Genomic DNA, 26,121 nt, shown 5'->3' on the forward strand with positions numbered 1-26,121 from the left:
ATTGAATCGCGTACGCCACCAAACACTGTAGCCACTGATCCACCGTGGCAGACAACCTATGGTTCAAGTACACAAAGAACTCTTGGAACGAATATTTATGCCATTTTAGTGTCTTCTCTCTCAACAAAGACAAAATTGCCTTTGTCATAGAAATGTTCAGCCACTCACATCCTGACTTTCAAAAACAATAATGTCATCGTCATCATCATATTCATTCAACGATTCATTAATATAATGCTAATAACTGATTGCTAAAATGTTCTACAACATTTATTTTAGGTTTTTCTATATTCAGTGACTCCGACAGCCATAAATCCTTCTGGGAATAAATACCTCCTAATATGACTAAATATAAGCTTTCTATGTTTACTTGTGCACTTGCTATTAGGTTGTTTTGTCGTATTTTGTACAAAAGGATATAGATAGCGCTTTCCCTGCCACGATGCTCTAATCATTGATAAGCCTATCATTAGGCTTACAGGCAGCCTGTTGGTGTGCTACCTCTGGAGGTGTGCTGGCTTGTCACTATTATTAATGGAATACACAAAATAAATGACAAACCATACGGTGATAGAACGTTTTTATAGCTCTAAATGATTGAGAGAGACTGTTCTTCAAAGAGTCTCTAACAGCCTCTGAAAATACAAACAACGACCGTGTTAGTCGGAGCAACATTTGCCCCACGTATTAAATAATAGGGAGGGGGGCGCTGGAACAAATTATCGCCTGCCTACCTTTAAATGGGAGCCCTTCGCATGCTTATGCAGTTAACTTCCAGTCTTCACGGATGACTTGAATGAACTAACATTTAGTCCTCACATTTACACCTCACGGTGCAATAGTTTGCCCCCTCTGTTGCACTTCACCGGAAAAATAGTCGGACCACTCTATCAGTCCACTCACATGGTTGTTCCACCTCAGTTCAAATGATTCGTTAATCCACAAGGATGATTTTGTGGAGTTACTGTCCGCAAGGCTTAAAACATTTTTGTTTTTCTTTTTGCGGCAAGCCACAAATAGTTCAAAAAAGAACACATGCAAAAGTGAGTTTCATCACTAGGGCGAAGCAATCAATGCGACAGCAAGAAATTAAAATATCAGAGAAAAAATAATAAGCAGCTGAATACTTTCAGCATTCCACTGCTGCAAAAAGAAGGACGCTCGAAAACGACGCATAGGTACACACAGAACATGTGTGAACTAACAACCGTCATGGGTGTTCCTCACCTGTCTGTATTGAAAGAATGCGCTGAAACTATGGCGCAAAAGCCCCTCTGCTAATCCTGCCCCGCGGGGGTGTCTGACGCGTGGTGTGCCCCATAACCTTCTTCTCAAGACGATAGTCTTTCTTGAGGAACCTTCGACGCAAAAAAATTGGTCTGTTTGTCAACACTAAACGACACCCTAAAAGGCACCGAAGTGGCCGGCTGATACCCCAAGCGGCCGACCCAATTCGCAGCGCCCACCAATATTGCTCAAAGTTCAGCGTTCATACTTGTGCTATTGTTAACTAAAACGCAACTATTGCGCAATTCTGAGACACCATAACAACACGTCAATATTTTGTATGTATATCTTTTACTAGACAAGGCTACATAAGCAATTTTAAGTACCACAGCGTTCATCACTATGCCCTGACCAAGAACGCTTGCACGAAAGACAAGTGTTTCAAGCGCTTTGCTAAGACGACGTGGTGGTGGCACCTACGCGTCGGCTTGCGTTCTACACCTTATCACCTCCAAGACGGGCGCGCACGCCGCGCGGGCTTCGTTTTTCAAGATTACTGCCAGATGGCGGTCATGTCTCACGTGTGACGTGACTTGATGTGCTCGCTCACCTCCGCTGCACGTTCGAGGCATTCTAACGCAGCGCCTCCAGAATACCATTCACCGACTTTCTTGCGCAGAACATCAAATCTCTCAAGACCCAAGACTGTCGCTTTCGACGACATTTGCAGTGTAACATGTAGATAGGGGGCCATTTTTTTCCCTTTCGCGCTTCCACATGATGACTGGTACCAAAAGGGGTCACATTTTCTTGATTGTCTAAAGGCCAGTTTAAAGATTGAAAGGAAATGTAAAAGCGTTGTTAATTGAAAATATGTTCAAGGTGTTTTGACCGAGATCTTATACCGCGAGTGGTAAATGGTGTATATGAGTACCTCACCATTATATCACCGGCACAAGCAAGGCGCGTGGCTGTGTTGGCTAAAGCGCAATGGGCGGTGGAGCGACGGGTCGATGATTCGAATCCCCGGTATGTTGGTTTAGATTCCTCCTTACAGCGATAGCTGTATTTGTTTCGCGAGTGGTCTTCATAGGCTGTACTATCAGTTGTGTCATTTTCAGCGTCATACTCAAGCACGCACGTCATTGGCTGTGTTGCGAGTGACGCCGTCCATCTCGTGACATCTGTGGCGCCGAGCACACGCGCATCACTTTCCACACGAGTAGGCCACGGTCAATTATAGAAGAGCGCCCACTTTGGTAACCGGAGAAAGGTTCAATGCACCACGCCGATGGTGCAGTCCGGGCCCAAAAACAGGTCCGGTAGGCTGAGTGCCAGCAGCACCTGCGTACTAAGTATCCGGCAGCCTTTCAAGCCGTGGTGAATTGTGAACAGGAATACGAGCACCGGTGGCGGGCGGATCCTGCAAACCACGTCAAGCACATCGCCGTGTTAGCTCACGATGTCAAAGGTTCCAAAAACGCCGCACGCTACTTGGTCAACGGGAAGATTGCGGCAGCGCGTTCTCCAGATGAACGCTCGCTTCCGGCGGAGAGTTTCTCCAGAGGCAAACTGGCTTCGGCTGCAACGTCGGTGACTTCCTGTGGTTACGGAAGAACCACTGTGATTAATGCATTGCGACGCACGTTTAAACACTCATTACACTCCTCCATGACCGTAATCTTTCAGGCACAATGTCCGGCACGTAAAATAAACACTCTAGTAAACCCAAGCAAAACGTGGGTCTAATCTCATTGAGAAGCCCAAAAGTATAAGAAATAACTGTGAAAGACTCCAGCGCAGTGTCAGGTTGAACCCACTGCTAAACACCGTGGCCTCACGTTTCAGCTTTCGCTAATTAACCAGTTGTATAGAGTGCTCGGGCGGTGAATTCTTTGTACTCAATTATTTTTTTGTGCCTTTCTTGCATGTATAAGTAAATATGCATACCTGGGACATGACTACGACAACGATGACAACGGCGACGGCAAAAATCAGCCAAGAATGCTCATTGACTTCGCATTAAAATAATATTTGGTCAAGCGTGTATCACTGCTTTCGCAATCGATGCGACCACTGAAGACAAAAGGGATACAATGAAACGTTCTTTTTAATTTTTCTCTATCCATAAGAAGGTACTGCTTTCTTTCGTTAAATTCACTGTAAACAATCCAATAGAGGTCCATCCTTGTTGTCATATATCTCTTACTGTCTTCTCCAACAGAAGCGATGATGACAGGCATTGTACGGACAAACACACATAGCATGCCGCACGTTGTGAATAACGGCAGCAACCAGTCAAGCACGAAAAGATCGCACATAATTAGTCACAAGTGACAAAAATATTGACGATGCACGCACATGGCTATTACGTGTTAGGTGAAATGAAAACACACGCCTAAAATATGACATGCATATACCCTAACCTTGATGTCATACATGATCCAAGGCGCATTTGAGGCCACATAGCGCGGAAACTCAAAAGCGCTGGCTGCAGGCATCACACCGCCGGACCGCCAGCGAACTTCGAGAACGCGTTACGACCACCACGAACGGCACCGAGATTCTTGCATGCGAGCGTCGAGGCAGCCAAGGGTAACAGCGACCGATTTCCGCAAAGTTCCCGGAGCGAGCAGCAAGTGCCGCGAGTGAATGCAGGTTTTTCGCATTGGATAGCGTCGAGCTGCTTGCGACTGGGAAGCTGATGGTAACGATGACCAATTTCCACAGACGTGCGACGCACAGCTAGTCAGCTAACTAATGCCCCAGCCAGATCATGATAGGGAACTTGAAGCGAGCGACATGCAACCGAGCTCATTGCCAGCCACCGCAGTGCATTTTGGACGAGTCGCAGCGCAGCGGCAAAGCCTCTGACATATATCGCGAGCCCACAGGTCATCACTTCGGCGAACACTCGGTGAGCGATGGCGTCCAAGCGGCCACCCGCAATGGCGGCTAATTTCCAAACGGTCACACAGCACAAGCGAGTGGACGCTCAAGCCGGCCTTCACGATGCACATTTTGGGCGTGCGATATACAATACGATCGAGCCCACTTCTGGGAAGCGCGATGTGTTTTGAGCTCGTGACCTGTACGGCAGAAGAAAGAATGATCACTTACTCGTGAAAGAATCCATGGCTGAGTTGAGGTCAGAGCCAAATCGAAATCATGAATCTGATAAGCCGCCTTGATTGGTCTAGCCATTCATGTTGCCTGTCTACAGGGTTCTCTTGCTCCTCTTTCCGGTAATCTTGCCTTAAAGTGTACCATATTGATTTGTGTACACCCTGGCGTTTCCGCTGCGTTGATTTGTTTTCTGTTTACATTTTTATTTATTTATTTATTTATTTGAATATACCATCAATACCAAAGAAACCACAGTACCAGAATGCATACAGTTGGTGACACAGTAATAAAGTAATACAAATTGACGTCCCGTTGCTTGCATTTACAGGGCAAGGTGTTATGAGACCAAAACTCGGGTCACGCACGGCACCGTAATTGTCCGGCGCCGCCGCTGTCCGTAACAACTATCGCGAAATAAGCAGAAAAACCTAGGTGGTGGTGGTGGTGGTGGTGGTGGTGGTGTTGCAGCAGGCGGGGTTAGCCTGGCCTGCATGGCCGGCAATTGTTCCGCCTGAGCATCTCCTTCATTTGGAAAATGTCACCACGTGTCAGACAGCCCAGTGTCTCGCAGGAAGACCAACATAGTTCGTTGCACGTTCCTCCTAGTTGCCGCGGGTCCTTCAGGAAAGATGATGTCATCAACTGTCCGGTGCCTATGACAGCCTTTTCGCAAGGTGCGGATCATCGCTGCTCTTTGCGCATCAAACTGTGGGCAAAGCCAAATGAAATGTTCAATATCCCCGATGTCACCACAGAAGGCACAGAACGGGGAAGCGTATCTCCCAGTCTTGAATGACCAGGCCGGGGTGTATGCGGAGCTGGTTCTAATGCGGTACAACAGCGTCGCTTCTTCACGAGAAAGTCCATGAATTACACATGCTTGGTGTGGAAACCTGTAGATCGCCTTGAAATGATTGCGTATCACATCTTTGTTGTTCTGGTAAGTCTTGGGAGTTCTTACTTTTGGAAACGATGTACGTGCCTCGCATGCAAGGGCATCAGCCTTTTCATTGCCCTCAATGCCATCGTTGGATGGGATCCACTGGAACTTTATATTAAAACTCTTGCCATTTAGGTGTTTGATTAGTGCCAGAGATTGCCTGGGTAACTTTTCTTGAGGTAGGCCACGATGCAGTCTTTGTAGCGCCGATTTGGAGTCCGTCAGCACTACAACATCTCGTGCAGAAAAGGATCGCAGTTTTCACAAAGCCGCCGTAATTGCAGCGCTTTCTACCGTTGTGGACGAAACCACGCGATCCAGGCGGCCCGACCATGACACGCCCAGGCTGGGTATGCAGAAAGCCGCTGCGCAGCTATCAGTCTGTGTGCACACTGATCCGTCGGTGTACACTTGTAGGTGGCAACGGTACATGGTGCTCAAGTGGTCCAGCGCAAGAAATTTTGCTTCCGCGGCTGGAATGGTGCGCTTCGCTGGTAGATTGGGTACGCTGAAGTTGCACGCAACATCCACAAAAGACCATGGCGGGTCCATAGGGCGCCGTTTAGGCAGTTTCAAGCCTAAATATTGAAATGTGTTTAGTGCCGCGTTGAAATGTGAGCCAGTTCTTGCTCTTAGCCGCCGGAGAAGCGCCGTGCCTGCGAAGGACTCGCCCAGTCTTGACAGCTGCGTCAATAAGGCCTGAGACGCCAAAAGGCGGAGCGGAAGAGACTCGGCTTCATTGGTGACCTTCGTGTTTGAAGCCGCCTGAGGGACTCCCATCGCCAAGCGAAGACCCTTTCTGTGCACTGCCTCTAGGCGTTCGAACTGGCTTGGTGATGGTGATATCAGGGGCAGCTGATAAAGAATGCGGCTTGTTATAAGCGCATCATTCAATTTAAGCATGGACATAGGATTGTTGCCCCAACGGACCCCTGCCATGCGACGAAGAGCGTTGATCCTTTGCACTGATGCAGTTACTATACCATCAACCGCACGTCGCCATAATAGCTTGTTGTCGATGGTAATGCCCAGGAAGCGAACACTTGTTGCACAACGAATTGAGTGGCCTCGAATATTTAGCGACAGACGTGTTGACTTCCGTCGCACTCCCGGGAAGAGCATGAAGGCCGACTTTTCCGCTGATAAAGATAGGCCAAGTGTCAACAAGTGACGCTCAATGATTGAAATAGCGCTCTGTGCTATCCGGGCCAAACGTTTGTGCTGGTACCCTGAGATCCAAATGCAGATGTCATCGGCGTAGATGGATATTTTAACTGCTTTCAGAGCTGAGTGCAGAGTGTCGGGAAGCCTGGCCATGGCAGCGTTAAAAAGCAAGGGAGATAGAACACTTCCTTGTGGGACGCCGAGGGAAACGCGTCTCTCTTCGCTCGTTACATTTCCAAGCTTAACACGGACACAGCGGTCTCTGAGAAATTCATGTACGAACCGAAGAGCATTTCTCGACACACCCATGGCTTGGAGCCCGTTCACGATGCCTGCCTGAAGCACACAATCATATGCCTTGGCAACGTCCATGAAGACGGCGAGTGTCGAGAGTCCGCTGACGCGGTGGTGTTCGATGTGGCTTAATAGGTCCAAAACACTGTCCTGGGCACTCAGTCGTGGGCGAAATCCGGTCATACACGGTGGCCATCGTCTTCCTTGTTCAAGGTACCAAGTTAATCTTGTACATATTAATCTTTCCATCAACTTAGATACGCATGATGTTAGAGATACCGGTCGATATGACGCGAGGCTCGCAGGATCCTTTCCGGACTTTAGGACTGGCACCACCCATGCTGTCTTCCAAACAAGTGGGATCTCTCCCGTGCTCCAGACATGATTAAATATGTCCAAAAGAGCCCTTTTTCGCTCATATGGTAGATTTGTCAGCATTTGATTGCTGATCAAATCGGGACCCACGGCACAGCGTCTTCTTAATTTGCTAAGTGCCATATCCAGCTCTCGGAAGGTGAATGGCGTATCCATCGTGTGGAAAAACTGGGGTGACAGAGGAATCGCCGCTCCTGCTGGTCTACCAGTTATGTACACGTCTGCGAAATCCTCTGCAAGGGTTTGCAAATCTATCCCTTGTTTCAAAGCGAGTGCTTCGAATGGCCTGTTTGTTCGGATCTTCCCAGAAAGTCTATTTATTACTGCGCATATCTTTGTCAAGGGCGTAAACGTTGATAAACTCTCACAGAAAGCGGCCCATTGATTTCGTCTTAATTTTTTTGTATGGCGACGAATTGCAGCGTTTATCCTGTTATATTCGGTTTTCGCAGACGGATTTCCTTTTGTTCTCATTATTTTCCGCTCCGCTCGTCTACGTGCTGCGCAGAGGTTCTTAAATTTCAAGTCTGGAGCAGGAAAATGGTCAGGCAGTTTCAGCAATGAAGTTGCTGATCGCTTGCTTTGCAACATATCTGCAAACAGCTCACCAGTGGATTTGTCCAACACTTCTCTGTAGCTGTCCCAGCGTGTTACATTGCAGAATTGCCGACCAGCAGTTCGAAATCCCAGGATATTGGTGAAGATGGGGAAATGGTCGCTGCCCATCTTGTCTGGAGCCGTGGTCGATGATACCAGAAGGTCCGTGGAGTGAAGTACAAGGTCTATTGCACTCCATGAATCAGGTGGCCTGAAAAATGTAGGTTTACCATCGTTTGCCACACATAAGTCGGCAGCATCTGCAGCTGCTAGAAGTTCCCTGCCTCGAAAATCTACACTCTTATCTCCCCAGAGTGGATGGTGCGCGTTAAAATCACCACAGATTATTCGAGGAGCGGGACATCGAGTGCAGAGGTCCTTTAGGAAAGTCTCCATAGAGACCTTTTTTCGTGGGCTTATGTACACCGATACCACACTCAGTTTTCGGTTTCCCAGACACACTTGCACAGCAGCGACTTCCAGTGAGTTGGAACAGAGGTCTTGCACTGGTAGGGTGACGTGAGGTATTTCCCGCCTTATGTATATCATTGCGCTTCCATTTGCAAACGACGTTATGCTCGGGTTGCCGTGTCGGATGTACCCTGGGAGCGTCCTTGCATTCGGTAGACCGGCTTCGGAGAGGGCTAGAATCGGTATTGGAATGTCGCGCAGGAAAAGGTTGAGTTCGCACAGGCGTTTTAGAAGACCGGCGCAGTTCCATTGCATTATTAAGGGCACTTTTGAAGGACGAAATAGACCAGGTGGGCGAGACAGCGCCATTATTCTACTGTGTGTTTGTGGAAGCAGAGCAAAGTAACACTGACTCTAGAGCCAGGACTGCTCCCAACATATCCTTCGTTGAACTCGCAGGCATCTTAGCGACGTGTGAACGCAGTGCTGTGAACAGAGCGCGAATAACGTGCTCGAGGTTTTCTGGCTGTTGGCTTCCAGATGGTACTTGAGATGGGCTCAGTGCATCAGCGTAGGTGCGCTTGGCGGACTCTTTCGTGATACATTTCTCACCAGCGTTGAGCACTTGCGTTGACTCAGTACCAGCTCTTGTCGGATTTAGGCGTGGAAAATTTCCTGCGCACTCGTTATCCGAAACGCCAAGTTGTGGCGCGCCGGAAGTCTTCTTTGTGAGCGATGGTTCGTTCACAGTCTTCGGGCCGAGGACAAACGTCTTATTTTTTCGCTGCGCAGCTGTTCGTGCTGGACATCGGCCGTAGCTAGCTGGGTGGTCACCGCCACAGTTTGCACACACAAGTTTTTCTTTACTTGTACACGTCTTAAAGTCATGAGGCCCCCCACAGCGCTTACACCTTTGTTCCCCACGACAGTGCTTGGCAACATGTCCAAAACGCTGACATTTAAAACAGCGTGGTGGCGTCTCCACGTAGTCTACCAGCTCGTGTCTGGTGAAGCCAAGGTTGATTTTCTCTGGACGTTCCGAATTGGGAGCGAATGTGAGAACTACAGAGTCAGTGCGCCTTGATTCCCATTCGGTGGATGAGGTTTGGACTCGTCGTATGATCCTTCTTGCGTGGTATACTCCCTGAGGTCTCAGGTAGGTTAACAGCTCTTCGTCCGAGTACCATCTTGGGACCCCTTTTATAATGCAGGTATTTTTCATGTAGCTGTGTGGTACACGGGCAGATATGGCAAGGCCGCAGATAGTGTTTGTCTCTAGAAGCATATTAGCTTGATGTTCTGTCTCTATATCCAAAAGCAGGGCTCCCTGTGCTGTGAAACGGCTCTTAACTGGGGCTCCACCGAGAATCGTTTCAATTTCCGAGTATAGGTGAATAGGATTCACTTGCCTCAAGTTAGCTCCTTCGGATGTTGGAGCGATTAAGACAGGAATGCCCACCGTCCTGTCTTTGCGATGTCGTACAAGGCGGAAACCACCCTCGTCCATGTCTTGATCTGTGAGGTTCGCCCCGTTGTGGTCCCCGACGACAGTTGATTCGTCCTCTGATTCAGCGCTGTGTTGTCGCTTGCAGTCAGGTATGCTTGCGCAGACCAGCTGGTGCTTCTGACCTTGTGTCACACCTTGGGAGGTCATGGCGGCGCTCTCCCTGATGCTTGTCTCGTTTCTTCTAGCACCTTTCGACGCGGCGGGCTGCGCAGCACCCGTCGGTCGCCGATACGGCAGGTACCTTTTCGAGTCGTCCGACGTCTTGAGCAGTGCTGAGCCGTAATATAAACAAAAATAAACGATAACAGCAGACAGAGCTACTTAGCCAAGCAGCAACAGCTTCGTCGTCTTCCCAGAAAAACCTAGTATTAGAGACGCCGTGGGACTCTAATCCGGGTCCACAGCATGCGAGCTCGGTATTAAACCACTGAGCCACGCCGGAGCTTGGTAGTTCTTCGCAAACTTGCCTTAGGTAAAGGCTTGGTGTGTGGAAAGAAATCGCGTTGTAATGAGTAACAAAGCGTTTTAAAACAGAAAAAGAACAACCAGGCGTCACGCAATGGAAATGACGTAACTATTGGCTCGTTCAATCATACAACCCATTACAAAAGCTTGTTTTTGATCACCTAGTAACTGTGGCGCAAACCCACTTGAAAGATGATTATTCATCGTCGTCAGCCACTGCATGAAGAATTTGGACAAAATTATATGCAAGTTTTTAGCAGAGACAACCCTTCTCGGAAGAATGACGAAAATAGCATAGCGAATGCTTGAGAGCTACCCAGAAATAAGTGTTATTAATTCCGTAGTGGGTATTCAGCAAGTATGCTTGCAGCAATCGCCCTACGAGTGTTTAGAAAAGGCTCTGAAAGCCGCTTTTCCTCCCTTCGCTGTGACTGTGTTGCGCATTCTGTGCAGGCCTGGCATTTTACAGCGAAAGCTGTTATGAGATCACAACTCGGGTCACGCGCAGTTGTCCGCCGCCGCTGCCGCCGCCGCCGTCGGTGTCCCGCATCGTGTGAAACTAGAAAAAAAACCTAGCACCAAAGATACAGTGCAACTCGAAACCCGGGTCTGCTGGCTGCCAGCCCAGTATTCTACCACTAAGCTACGCCGGTGCTCCTAACTTGTTGGCAAACCTAGCACCAAAGACACAGTGGGGCTCGAACCGGGTCCGCTAGGTGCCAGCCCAGTCTTCTACCACTGAGCTACGCTGGTGCTGGTGATTTTATGGCAAACTTGCCTTAGGCAGGCTTGATGTAGTGAAAGCAATCACGTGAATACGACTTATAAAGCGTTTTGAACTGGGAAAGAACAAGCAGTCGTCGCACAATGAAAATAGTGAAACGAGTGGGCCATCCATTGTTCCGACCCATTACAAAAGCTCGTTCTTGTTCCCTGTGGCGCATACCCCCTTCAGCCATAATTTATCATCGTCGTCAGCCACTAGATGAACAATTGGCATGAAATTACTTCCAAGTGTTGAGCGGATAGTGCGCTTCACAGAAGAATAACCAAAAGTAAAATATCGGATGCTGGCCTACAATATACCCAAAAAAAGTTCTTACTAATGCCTTAGTGGGTATCAAGCAAGTGTGCTTAGAGTAGTTACCCAATCATTCATTGATATATGGGGTTTAACGTTCCAAAACCACCACATGTATATGAGAGACACCGTAGTGGAGGGCTCCGGAAATTTTGACCACCTGGGGTTCTTTAACCTGCACCCAAATCTGAGCACACGGGCCTACAGCATTTTCGCCTCCATTGAAAATGCAGCCGCCGCTGCCGGTATTAGATCCCGCAACCTGCGCGTCGGCAGCCGAGTACCTTAGACACTATAGACCACCGCGACGGGGCTAGTTACCCAATGAGTGTGATGAGAAGGCTCTGAAAAGCCACTCTTCTAGCTTTTACTGTGACTGTGCTGCCTTTTCCGCGCAGGCCTGGCGTTTTTTCGTCTGGTTGGCATAGCCAATCAGGTTAAGCAGCTCGTATATTTCGCATCTTTTTCTTATCGCATTAGCGAAATTCACATAGCTTGTCAGCAGTTTGTAAAATGAAGGAAGAGCTGTGTTTTTACCACAACGTAAAAAAGGACACATTACTATTGGTGCAAAGCTTGTACGTATGTTTTGTGCGAAAATTGGGGCAAATAAATACCAGCCTTTGGAAAGCAACACGCTAAAACAATTATAGTAAGGTGAAACATTCTTCACTTTGTAAAAGCGGCCGACATCGATGTAGGAGGCCATCGCTCGTACCCACGCAGATCTATTAGCTTGTTCCAGAAGTTTCACAGGTAGAAAAATCAATGATTTTTTATCTATTTATATTTTTATGGGCAGTTCAAAGGAACGGCAGGTGATAGCATGCCGTGCTAACCTAAATAGAATCCACTCTCCTCCTCTCTCTGCCCTGGCCTCTTCCCTCTAACCAGCCATAGTTACGTTCCACTGCCTCCTTCCTGTTTGACGTATGCTTGGCTCCACTGACCAGTTGTTTCGACATCAGCTCCACACTAGGAACCACACTCACGCGCCTCTAGTGCGTCTCCGTTTTTTTTATTTATTCATCAATCTCTCTTAGTGATTGCCAAGGTATACACGACGACTCTTCGACGAGAACTTTTACGACATCGGTTGCGCCTAACTGAAAGATAAATAAATAAAATAGCGTAGACGGGCCTGAAACAGGGCCTCGGCCGCGCACATAAAACCACAGGCGGCAGAAATATACATTCGCTGCCAGAATGACCGCCGCGATGCTCTCACATGCGAAGCTTGGAGTGGAAACGGTGTTTGCCCAAGGCGTCGTCCTTTCGGCTGCAATGCCGATGACTGTCGCGTCGAGAGGCCATGAAGGGCGTGGGAGAGCACCTCTCACTGCCACTGGCGAAAGAGTGCTGGAGGGTCGAAGGGAGCACAAAAGCAACCAAGAATATCGGTCACAGGAATCGACCTAAGAGGTTTATGGGATCCTTGTGATCTCTGAGGCGGCAGCACTGTTTTAATTAGCAGGCCGGAAGTGGCCCTTGGCACTCGCCGCCGCAGAGCACATAACGGGTGACGCGAGACTTAGATGCGTGAAAGATAGGAAGTAGGCTGTTCAAATGCAACTACAGGTCGGGACTATGCCGAAAAGCTGTGAAGGCGTAAACTTGAAATGCACGACTGGAGAGTGAAGGACCCGAGTTTCTATACTTCGAAACCAAATTATTTTTATGTTACAACATTTATTTTTATGCTGCTCACATCCAGCAATTCTTTATATATGTTTTCAGTTTTCGAAGATATAATCGAGTAAACCACATTAATTGATAATCATGAACTGCCACAAAACGAAGCCCGAACACGTCAATGCTACATTTTTTTCTGATTTACGGACTTGGAGGCTGTAACACACGTCTGAGTAGGTGAAAATATTACGATGCTTCGCAGTTGGTCATTACCCGATAAAGATAAAAAAGTGGGATTATGTTTGGGTTTTAAAAGCAGCGGTGAAGGTAGAAGTGTTACTCAGCAAAAAATGACATTTTCCCTTATTTTATGAAGAGGCAGCGGCCTTCAGCAGAAGGAAGAGATCACTCAGCAGAAAGAAGAAGATTCCTCACAGTGTGGGAATCAATTACATGCTAAGCATCAATGAGGAAGGTTGATCTGTCACATTAAAATTAGCACAACGTTCGTGGCGGTCGTAAACTATGTCGTACATGGCTTGCATGTCATGATTATCATGTTTGAGCGTGTCATTTACCTTCTTCGTCTGATCACGTCACGTGATACCAAATTTGATATATAAGGAGCCAGCACAACGGCCCTGAAAACGCTATGAGCGTGGCATGTAATCATGTTGATACATGATACGTATGTCATAAATATCATGGTTATACGTGTCACAAACCTTCTTCGTGTATTCAGGTGACGCGAATGCGCTGCCACTTACTGGTCGCTACCAGATCACCGGAACAAGCGTCTGCGGGAAACAGACCCCGGTATGACTTTTCGTTTTCCAGATAAAATCAGCCAAAGACATGCTAATATACTGCACCGGATTCGCCTGGGCGTCGCCTTCACTCGCCACTACACCCACCTAATCGGCCGTGCGGACAGCCCGAATTGTGAGCGCTGCCAAGCGCGCGAAGAAACTTTAGCTCACATATTTTGTGACTGTGCATTATACGTGGCGCAAAGAAAAATACTAACTGCAACGTTGGCAAGCATTGGGCGAACGCAATTGAGTGAAAGCCACATATTGTCAGCAATGAACGACCAAACAGTGTCAAAAACTGCTACAAAGGCTGTTTTAGATTTTATAAAAAGCACTGGACTAGATAAAGCGTGCGAAACTTTAGCTCACATATTTTGTGACTGTGCATTATACGTGGCGCAAAAAAAAATGATAACTGCAACGTTAGCAAGCATCGGGCGAACGCTATTGAGTGAAAGCCACATATTGTCAGCAATGAACGACCAAAGAGTGTTAGAAACTGCTACAAAGGCTGTTTTAGATTTTATAAAAAGCACTGGACTAGATACTAGACTGTAGGGTACTACGCTAAGTGGCTGCTATACATACGCACCACCTCTTCTTGCCCCATCATCACCCTTCATCACTCTTTCCTCCCCCCTTCCCTTATCGCCTGTGCAGAGTAGCAGGCTAGAGCGAACTAGCCCAGGTCGACCTCTTTGCCTTCTAATAAATTCTCACTCACACTCATACTCAGGTGACGTGCTACTAAATTTGGTATACGTGTAGCTAGCGAAACGGCCGTGAGCACGCTATGAGCGTAGCATGTAGTAATCTTTTACATGACACGCATATCATAATTATCATGTTTGGACGTGTCATTATTCTTCGTCGGCCGTTTACGTCACGTAATACCAATTTTGGTATATGTGAAGTTAGCGAAACCACCACAAGCGCACCATGAGCGTAGCATACAGCCATGTTTTACATGACACGCACATCATTATCATAACGTTTGTACGTGTCAGTTACCTTCGTCACCCATTCTCATCCCGTAATACCAAATTCGGTATATGAGAAGCTAGCAAAACGACCGTGAGCGCATTATGAGCGTGGCATGTAGTCATGTTCATACGTGACACGCATGTTATGATATCTACGTGAGGGCCTGTCACGTATGCTAGCCATGCTGTCACGCCATGCCATACCAGCTTTTCAAATGCCATGCCATTGAAACCACCGAAAGAGCAGCAAGATCATTGAATTAAAATATTGACATTCGTGACAAAGATTTCATGATTTTCATGTTGTGACAAGTCACTTATGCTCGTCATACAGTCATATTATGCCCTACCAATTTGGGTATAGATGCCATTATGTAAACGGCCAGGAGAGCTTAAAGTCGTAGATAGATAGATAGATAGATAGATGATAGATAGATAGATAGATAGATAGACAGATAGATAGATAGATAGATAGATAGATAGATAGATAGATAAATAGATAGATAGATAGATAGATAGACAGACAGACAGACAGATAGATAGATAGATAGATAGATAGATAGATAGATAGATAGATAGATAGATAGATAGATAGATAGTTAGATAGATAGAAAGATAGATAGATAGATAGATAGATAGATAGATAGATAGATAGATAGATAGATAGATAGATAGATAGATAGATAGATAGATAGATAGATAGATAGATAGATAGATAGATAGATAGATAGATAGATAGATAGATAGATAGATAGATAGATAGATAGATAGATAGATAGATAGATAGATAGATAGGTGTGCTCAAAGTCACCGAAGATTGCTAAGGAATGCTTCGCATTTAATAGAGCGGAGTGAGTAGCTTAACAAATGCCTCGTAATATCCCTATATGAAAGGAAACGGAGTAGCCCAGCGCACAGGCGTGCGCAGGGTTGTTCTTCAGGTGGAGGGGAGGGGGGCTGCGATGTATTGTCACAGTGACCCTTCCTAACAAATATGTAAAATATATGGGGTTGCCTTTGCACGTCCCTCTTAAGTAACTAGCTAGGGGAAGAGGCCATCTCCTTGCCCCCTCCCTGTTTCTCATGCCAATGACCGCATCCGCATAATAGGGCGCCGTGAAAGAGTAGGTGCCCCAGCATTTCAGTGTAGATATCTAACTTTTTCGTGGATAAACAACGTTGTGCCTCTGTCACCGCTACCAATTACACATTTACGTCAGATTACGACCAAGATAAAAAAGAGCAAAATGGTCGAGGTAGCGTTCCGATGCCGAAATAATGCGTGCTATAGGTCTCCTCACATGCGTCGACGCAGATTAAAATGCCGCTCGTGCATCGCATTGTACACGCTAAGGTTGCCTCTTTCCCGTTTGTATGCTGATAGGGTGTATAACGTGTGGCATAAAGAAAGGAATTCTGTACATGTCTGAAACAAATGACTTTATACGGATATTGTGGTCGCGTCGACATCTCAATGAGAACGGCGTAGACAGTAGAGATCAGGGCGCGGAACAGTGAAGGAGTCATTTAGAACTCCGTAAACGTAGTCTTTTTTATAGTACATTTCACATAACTATAGAAAAAGTGCAGCTCCGTGGTAAGAACAAGGGTGGATCCTGGTAAATGAAAAGGCGGCAGAATATATTAAAATATCACACAGGGCTCTGTGGACTTTTAATTATACTGGTACACTGTCTCCCAAATAATTTTCAACAAATGTAAGCAGCTCCATCACACCTTATCATCACCGAGAAAGAGCTCAGCTTCTAATATTGTCCGTTAAGAAAGAGGAATTTAAAAAAAATGTGTGAATGACTTCACTCCCGTTGAACAGAAATGTGTCGTAAAGTTAATCCGCCACGTGAAGGCACGTATTATGTCATTTCTCCTTAATTGAAGCTTTTCTTTTTCCTTGAAGCAATCAACGGCAGTTCGATGTAAAGGAAAAAATCGAATACCAACTTACATGGTTTTGGAAAATTGGCGCAGCTTGCGCTAATCATTTTCCGCAAGGCTGGATTAAACTAGATTTCGTGGTCACCTATCTGGTCCTGACTTGGGTGGTTTTTTTTTCCACCTCCTGCTATAATTTACTGCACATAGCTACAGCTGCCCAATTTTTGTTAAAAGTATTTTGTTTTGAGTCAGCGTCTTTCTATCTCTTCTTCTCTGTGTCTATTTCTTTTTATGTCCTTCTATATCTTTTCTGTGTTTATTACCTCTATTACTCTCTTACGTATATTTCCTTGCGTGGATTTCTGTGTCTCTCTTTAAATACAGTCCTTGTGCCTCGTGCTATTTTTCTCTCTTTCTTCCGTTCCTTATATCTATTTCTCTCTCATATTTTTTTATCTTTTCCTTCTCACTCGCTCCATATTCATTCTACCCTTCACGCTTCTTTTTCCCCTACTTCGATTTCTCGCCCCCTTGTTATACCATACATGGTAACTTAGCAACGTTGCTTCTGGGCGCGTTGGAACAAGTCAATCACAGTGCAGTGCAGCGCAAAAAACAAACATCAAATGAGCGAGTGTCCTCGTTTTCTCGCTCGTTTGTTGTCTTTTTTTCAGTGCATTACACTACGGTAGATCATACTCTGTATGCAAGGTTATACTCACCCTCTTGGTATTCTACTCCTCTCTTTGGTATGCAATATTACGCTATGCTTTGCTAGTGTTGTCGGAAAGCCGATCAACCACTTTAAATTTTTTTTCGCAAATATTTTTTCTCCTTTACCTATTATTCTTTTTCTCTATTTTTCGTATACACGCTCCCTCGAACATCATATTTGTAAAATTTTATTCCAGACAAATCGGCGCGCGTGTTCTGGGAGCGTACCTGAAGACGAAGATGATGAAGTAGAAGACAAATGGAGCGCGTGCTAGTTTATGATGATGATATTCTTCTGTCTGCGAAATATACGTCAAAATTTAGCTGCAACTTATCTGCCTTAAAATAAACTAGTGGCCGAATCATGTGAGTGCGAGGATAATAAAATAAACAGACTATTTAGGACGACGTAAACGTTATTTGTTATCACGGTAGGAAAATGAGAAAGTTAAAGCTCCTCACGTGCGGTTTTTCGAAAATTCTACGCAGTGAAAAGGAGAAGGAAGACAAAGCAAAAGTAAAATTCTCGTTTTACTAAGTGAAACACGTTATTGCACAAGTCAAAAGCACATTGTGTCATAATGTAAATAACCCCAGAAACACGGCCTATATGTATGGTGGCGTCACAAGACTGCTAATAAAAAACCCCGAGCTGAATCCTTGCAACGTGCAGAATACCCAAACATCACTTTAGCAAAAACTACGAAAATAGTTATTGGTACAAACCTAATAAACGTATTTGCCTGTTAAAATAAGTTTATTTTAAAGACGAGGTACCGTCAGTTTCATGGCCGATCTCACGTGGTGGGTTGCGCCAGGACTTTAAAGGACAACCAGCCAACCAACCAATCATCATACGTCGCACTACATTTCTGCATATTTTGATAATCTACAGTGAAGCCTACCCACAGGAATTTGATTCTGGCAGTTGCTCTGGGGCAACAAACTGAAGAGTATTTTTTTCGCCATTCAAATCCCGCTGCGTGACACTTTTGGTGCTATACGGGGTAAGAAACAAACACTACTGAATGCCTTGAGCTTTAAAAATGACGTAATTATAAACAAATACCGTTTTTTTAGCATTTTGTTTCAGCGTCTCACACATGGTAAGAGGAGCTCCACACACCGGTGGAAATTTATTCGACCTCAGCGGAACAGCAAGCTATTGCGACATCCGTTATAGTTAAAGTAGCTCAGAAGGCGTTGTAGAGCATTTATGAGCACGCTGGTTAGCGTGGCTGCAATGGGGCATATATGGGAGTACGAGCAGGCATGCGAAGATACGATTGTACTAATTTATATTGCCACTGTGGAGAGGCATATCGCCAATATCGTCGAGTGGAACTGCGAGGCTTCCCAGTCAACGCACCTGCTCCCGCAATGTTGAGCGCCTTTACGAGATCGAAAAGTTTCTGTCTTCGCGCCATACACTGCAGGATAGCCAGCAACGGAAGTCGTAGTCGTCAGCACCAATGCGCCACCGGTTGCCGTGTCCTGGTCCGTCATCAGACCTCCCGAGACGTCGTTCACCTAGCCCGCGGCGTGAAAACTAGAGCCAGCGACATATAGAGGCGAGGCCGCTGATATTTGGAAGACAGAAGACATCCATCGCTAACCCGATCAGAAGGTGGCAGTTATTTTAAACTTCTATATTTGATGCTTGTAGTGTTGGAAAGAAAATTATCATCTTCAAGAACCGGTTCGCGCTCCATTCATCTTCTTTCTCGTCTGCGTCACTCCCACAACAAGGAGGCCGATCTGTCTAGCGTAGAAAAAGGAAAAAAATTATTTTTACAAAAATGTCGGTCTCGTTGAATGCCTTTTTATTTTCAAAATATTAAATCCAAAAAGATTGCTTTCATTACACAAGGCGCAATTATATACTCTCTTCTTTAGGTTTAAACTGTTTTGTCTAGGCTTCGCCACTCAAGACCAGTCCCTCATGGAAGGTGTCTAAGAAAAGTTTAGGATGTATACATTTAAATCTCAATCTTCGATAGTGCAACGTACATCTACACCTTATTCCAGGCCATAATGCTGGAAGGCATTTCATGTGAGGTAGTACCATAGGTGTCTAATGTTGCTGAGGAGCAACAGCTAATTATTCACCTGTAAATTATTATAATTTTTTCTGAAAAGTTATTCGCATAAATCAATATTTTCGTATGCAAAACAGAGTTTTCTTGGTGTTGCGGAGTGAAACAAAATTGTGGGCATGAAAGGGTTAAGAACAATGATAATACCGGCGAAGATTTTGCTGAAGTGGGCCAATGGACGGGAAAAAAACTGGTACGGTGAGACCATAACACCATTCGCATTTAAAAAGATGACGCTGCAAACGTGACCATGCGTGTGAAAAGCAAATATGAGAGAGGCGGGCAGAAGCATACGACTGCAACACAAGTGGTGTGCGGTGAATGGCTTGACAGTATTTTTTCACCATGCAAGTTCTTTCGAGCATCCGCGTTACTTTATGTTTATGAGCTCTGCATTGTGATGCTTTAACTTTCCTTAATTTACCTTATGAACAGGTCTATCTGGTCACGATAAAAACGCAGGCACAAACGTTGGTTAGTTCTTGGAGCTCAACATCTCTATAGTTAAGTCTAACTATGAGACCTGCCTTAGTGGATGGCTCCGGATAATTAGGGCTACCTGGGGCTGTTTAACGTGCACTAAAACCGCGCAGTACACTCCTCTCTAGCATTTCGCCGCCAATGAAATGTCACCACCATGGCCGGAATCGAACCAACGTCGTTTACGTCTACAGCCGAGCCCTTGCAAGCAAGAACGGCGCGCATATGACGAGATTTACAAGAGGTAACTATACGAATAGGTCGATAGCTAAGTACGCGATAACGTCTGAACGAAAAAAAAATGTGGAGCTCTGTCTATCATGAAATCAGACAAACAGGAGACGTGGAAAGAGCTTGATTGTTTTTTATGTTTTTTTAGCCCAACGTTCTCTGCAGCTCCGGCGTGCCTGGTCAGGGAAGAATGAGACGACCACGGTTGTCAAAACCAGCCCTCTGGCTGCCGTTTCGCACGGTGAAGACATCTGCACTGGCGTTGATCTTCTTCTGACCCATCTTGACGAAAAAGAACTTCCGGGGATCACAGCTCATGGCGGTCTTTACAATCGGCGTGTTCACCGATATCGTGCCAGCCGTAGGCGATGTCCAGATGATGCGTCTGCCCGAATCACGAGAAACTTGAACGTCACCCCACGGGGTCTGCTTGATTCTTATGCCGTTTACGATCCAGACTTCATCACGATTCCTGTTGGTTTTCTTCTTGGCTTCCCGAACGATGCGTAAGCATTCGTCGAAGCATTCAGCTCCCTGTGGCACCTCGTACGCGAACACTTTCAGCGCTATGTCGTAGGACAAGATCTGGAACCGCTCAGAGGTTGATTTGGTCCCTGAAGCGTCAACCAGGTACACGAGCCCATGGTTGAAAGCTGTGAAAGTGACACCACGGAGCGAGATCTGGGCAATCCGGGCCCCTGTGCCCATGTAGACACTTCCACCTTCCTGCAGTACCCGGCCACACGGATGGCAGATGGCGCTGCACTCTCCATTGCTGTTGATGGCCGCTGTGCAGTGCTTACGGAAGTTTACTAACCTGACGGCGCCATGTACCGAAATGTCTACTCGAACACAACTCCTCAGCATTACGGAAACCGTCCCGTAGCTTGTGATTAAGGGACCATAATGCTGGTGCTCTAGGCTCTCCAAAGAATCGGCTAGCTCTGAAACCGTCGGGCTCTGCGGCGCATCACCATCACCTTCCTCAGTACCGACCGCGTGTGGCGTAGGGTTGTCACGGGAGCCTTCGTGCGGCTCGCCTGTGCCACGCAATGGTCCTCGGCCTCGACGCTGCCTCCTGTGCTGGCTCCATAGCAGGGCTTCCTTCATGAGTTGAATGTATTCTTGGGTCGCGGTGGCACCGTCACCTCGCACAACAGGAACGATTGGTTCTCGTTGAAAGATGACTGGTTGGTATACCTGTGTCGTAGATGGAATGTAATACAGGGGTTGATCGACGAAAGGCCCCATAAACGGATCTGCCATGTCGCCCACGGGAACCTCGTCGCGGATCCTGTGCTGGTCGCCTTCATCCTCTTGGCCGTTGGTTGGTTGGGCTTGGTAGTCGGTGCGCTGTTGCTGCCGCGCCTGCCGACGCTGATGACGACGTCGGCCCTGGCCAGTCGTGTTACCGCGGCGCTGGCGGGTGGCCATCGCGGAAGTGGTCCGCACTGGTAGGAGCGCGACGGCCGAGCTCACCACGGGGACGTCTGAACTAACGACAAGGGAGCACTCGACTACCTACCGAAGCGTGGCGCGATTGCCGCTGCAAAACGTGAAGCACGAGCGAAAACGAAGTTAAGCGAAACGAAAGAAGAAGAGAGTGTCTGCTAGAGTATTGGGCTACTGTACATACTAATACATATATAGATATAATCAAATGACATTTTTTATTTCACGCAAGTGTTTATTTTTCTATTTATTGTAACCACAATTAAATGTAATTTTACCTTCCTGTGGTTAGTGGCATATGTTATATACAGCCATAATGAATCGTTTTGCAAAAGAAGACAACGAAGGTGACGTTCTTTTCTAGCAGTCAGTCTTGTCACATGATATCGGGGGCTCTGGAGGCAGCAGCCTTTAAATGAATATTGTAGTACAGACAAGGCAGCCCTGTTAGACAATGTGGTGCCCTGTATCGGGGCTTAGTTCCATGACCTTTCGTCGTGCGACTTATAGCACGTTTGGGCCTGTCGCGAGATCAGTTCATATATTTGTAGTACTCGCTTCTGACAAAAGAAACATGTGTAAATTATTTTCTATAAAAACACGAGCCTACTGCTATAGGAAAGTTTGATTTATTGCTGCTTTCAGGTTTCATATGGCACTCATTTGTCGAACTGCTTTACCTCTGAAGGTTGCGTGTGTTGCTGCTGCGACCAATCAGTGCTCAATATGGTTGCTTGCAACAATATTATTTTTGTCGCAATGGGTGGCAAGGGGCCAGCGACTGAGTGTAGAGGGGTGGTTGCATTATTTATGGATCATAGCGCTGACAGGGTGCCTGGGTGTTCACCTATTTAGTCTTTTATTTTTTGAATATGGAGGTAAAGTGTAAGATTCTTGTTTTTTCTGTTCTGTGATTGTCCTTTAATTGCTTTCAAATTGTGTAACCCTGGCATAGCAGTAAATCAGTCGGACGCTCCACTAAAAAATGAACGTAGGTTTATTTACGCCCAGTCCGTTTATAGAACGGCTGTGAACTCGTCATGAGGCCACCGCTGCTTGCGTGGGTGATAAGTGAAAAAATGCGCATGTGACGTGAATAGACAACAATCAAAGCTGTGATATTTCATTGCGCTGGTTTACAAAGTTGATGGCCTGGCAGGGCGTGTGCCTGGGCCCGATGGTTGTTTAACATAATTCTAAAGAGCTTGCCTGTTTGACCCACCAGTTGCATGTTACATAACCCACCTCCCACAAGGTGTACGACGCTGTCTGAGTCACAGTCTAGTGCACCCCTTATCCTGTGCCTAAATCTCAATAGGTGCTTTGCGCCACTGTTGTCATGCATATATGCGTTTGCATACTTCGCATCTACCTTTTTGGCAAAGATTACACCCAGTTTGTCTATTTTAAAATTTATCAAACGATCATTGATACAATTTGGAGGCATATATACACTCCTGCCACATGCTCAATAAACATTTGTCCTCTCTGCCACATGTTCAAACACATAGTAAGCAGCAAGAGCTGTTATCCAGACGAATTGAAAGTAGGGGAAGTTATTGCAGTGTACAAATCTGGTGATCCGAATCCACCTGTTAGTTAGAGCCCAATAACTATCATGAGTACCGTGAATACCCTAGTATAAAAACTCACTGCGCTAAAACTAAATGCAATTTTCGAAAACAATAACATTATCTGCTCGCAGCAGCATGGTTTCATTGCATGTAGATCTATTGTATCCATCTTTTCAAGCCTTTTACAATTCATTAACACTGCTGTAGAGAAGCAGGTCATTGCGCTGCCAATATTTCTCTATGTAAGGAAGGCGTTTGACACAGTCTGTCATGCTAGATTATTTATAAATTTAAAGCGTTACTGAGTTGTTGAAACGCGCTTCAATTCATTCAGAGGTATTAGTATGCACGTAAACAGCAATTAGTTATTAGCAAATAATGCTCTACTTTTGCTGATGTCACATAGGGAGTACCACAAGGATCACTTTTGTGTTTTGTTCTCTTCTCTTTATGCGTGAATAATCTACCGTAAGCTTTTCTGTTCTCCAAAGTCGTGTATTCTGATGAGTAAGTGTTACTTTACACAGATACCTGACTTCCTTCACTGAGCGAAAGAAATGGCAATAATAAATGAGTGGTTTACAGAAAATAGGCTAGCCATAGGTAAAGAGAGTATTAAATACGCCGTATTTCACTTAAGAAAAAAACAGTAAACTACAGCAGTCTTAATATCTCTTTGAACAAGGAAACTCTGAATAGGGCTCCACGCATTCAAATATTTATGAGGTCATTTGGCCATCACTTGCACTGCACAGGACAGATAAATGCTATGTAGAAAACTAGCTTTTTGTTTTCATGATATGGTCCCTTCGCGCCAATATTTTCCTCGTTATCTACCTCGTTGCACATAATTTTCCGTGTTTCATTCACCCCTCGGCTACTGCTCTGAGGCTTAGGTTCTAACATAGAAAACTTATTTGATACCTATACTGCAGTTGCAGAAACGTGCTTTAGGAATAATAACGTTCTATCCCGTTCATTACTCTAGTGGCATCCTAATCATTGATCTTCATAATCTCTTCGTTAAGGTGCAAAGAAATTATAAATTAACCGACCCAGTTCCCACAAAAAAGTGCACAAACTTTACACTGCCCAACACCATATTCAACTTCCCGTGCGCAAACACCAGGCAAACAAATCAGTTATACCTAAATCTTCTTTCCTGCAACAATGTTTATTGATGTTAGAATTCTTCAAAGCTAAATCTTGGATTTCTGCCTCTAGCAATGAAAAACAATGCGTTATTTCAACCTTTATTGCAAAATTTTTTCTTATCTAGTGAGTTGTAATCACTCTTCTTACGTAGATTGTACATCCCTGAAATGTATAAAATCAATCATTTTCATGGCCATTATGTATTTTTTCTATTGGATCAGCTACTATAGCCACATAGGCTATTGGTCCCACTATTACACACGCATCTTTTGTATACACGTCTTAGTAAACTCATTTTGATTTAATTTGATAACATTATTCCCCGACACCGCTCTAAGCTTATGTATGTAACCAAATAAGATTGATTTAGTGCTTCAAAAGCAGCTGGCACGCACAGATAAGGGGTTCCAGACTTCATACAGTCATCTTTATTTTTTACGCGTATTCGCAATTCCATCCCTAATGAGAGCCGATGCATATATTGAATATCGATGTGGGGCGGTGCCACATTACCGGCGTCGTCATATCGTTTGGTTCGTGGACGCGTAAAAAGATACACTCGAAGCCTTCTCCTCACCGATTCGCCTTAGACTTCAATCATGTACAAGCTGCCCGCAGATTGCACCCGAAGGTTCAATACTAAACGCGCGGGGTCATCACACTATCTACTTCTGGGAAGGGTGAGTGTGTGGGGTATATTGCTGGCAATAATAGCATGGCTCCTTATGCACCCACAATGTTCGCGTTACCCTCTTGAGATATCATTCATTCTTATGCCGCCAATCTTTTCCTCTATCTTTCCATATCTGTCCTCTTCCGTCCTGTCTTGACTTGGTAAAAAATACACGGACACACAGTAAACTTTGTTATGCCTTGAAAAAGAAGGCACTCCCGTCAAAAAGTCACGAAACTATAAGTTTTATATGAAGTGGTACATTATCAACACTTTTAGACATTTATTTATTAGATGCGGAGCGTCTTATACTCGCGCCTTGTAGTGCGCCGTCCGCGCCGTCCGCGCCGTCCGCACCGCTTCTCGAACATTCGACCGCTGACGCGCGCGCATGCGCCGTCGCGCCGTCGCCCACTCTTCCACCATCTGTGCATCCCTTCCTCCTCTACACACCGCGCGCGCTTCACTCCTCCACCATCTGTGCACCCTTCCTCCTCTACACACCGCGTTCGACATCTACAATTCTCCTGATTCTCCAGTGGACGCGCATGTGGCGTCGCGCTTCGAGAACATTCAACAGCTGACAGTGCATGCGCCGTCGTGCTGTATATATACTCAAGGTCGGCGCTCGCTCGCTCAGTTGCCGCTCGTCGGTTGGTTTGTACGACGCGTCGACGTCCAAGGTCGCGGTGAAATGAATTCCAACGAATCCACAAACACAATGATCGACGTCCCTTCGACCAGCGCCGCCCTTTCGCATACGTGTGTACGTGTTCACTCATTTAACACCCCCTCCTACAACCACGTTAACCAATTTAGCCATCGACCCAAGTAAGTCGCAATTTAACACCCCATTTCACAACCACGTTAACCAATTTAGCCATCGACCCAAGTAAGTCACACTTTAACACCCCGTTAACCAATTATATGGTCCGCATCCTCCTCAGTGTTCCCCCGAGGGAAGCTGCGGGCAATTTTTTTTATTTATTTATTTATTTAATTTTCAGTGTAACCTGCATCAGACCAAGTGGACAACATTGCAAGAGGGGAGGTGAGAAAAAAACAGAGTTTTACAGTCTAAAATAACACACATTTGCCAACCAGCGCCTCCGCTTTCGCATACACTAAAAGCACACATCTCGTAGGGACTAACAAAAAGTATCGGCTAGAGATCCACCAACAAACGCATCCAACTTATTCCATTCACAAATATTAAAAGAAAAGAAAGAATTAACA

The 26,121-nt window shown here is 45.8% G+C and overlaps 2 protein-coding genes across 2 annotated transcripts in view; both read right to left on the minus strand.

The window, feature by feature from the left end:
- Positions 1–26,121, minus strand: part of LOC119161154 (RYamide receptor) — a 425,715-nt gene that overhangs the window by 97,856 nt on the left and 301,738 nt on the right. The window lies entirely within an intron of this gene.
- Positions 20,149–21,533, minus strand: LOC142776335 (uncharacterized). The gene has a single exon (XM_075879842.1). The coding sequence runs from the start codon at positions 21,463–21,465 to the stop codon at positions 20,212–20,214; it is 1,254 nt and encodes a 417-aa protein (XP_075735957.1). The 5' UTR covers positions 21,466–21,533; the 3' UTR covers positions 20,149–20,211.

Source organism: Rhipicephalus microplus, chromosome X (genome assembly GCF_043290135.1).
Source record: "Rhipicephalus microplus isolate Deutch F79 chromosome X, USDA_Rmic, whole genome shotgun sequence".
In the NCBI taxonomy this organism is placed as follows: Eukaryota; Metazoa; Arthropoda; class Arachnida; order Ixodida; family Ixodidae; genus Rhipicephalus; species Rhipicephalus microplus.

Coding starts and splice junctions, on each gene's coding strand:
- LOC142776335 (XM_075879842.1), bottom strand. CDS start 21,465: ATGGCCACCCGCCAGCGCCGCGGTAACACGACTGGCCAGGGCCGACGT.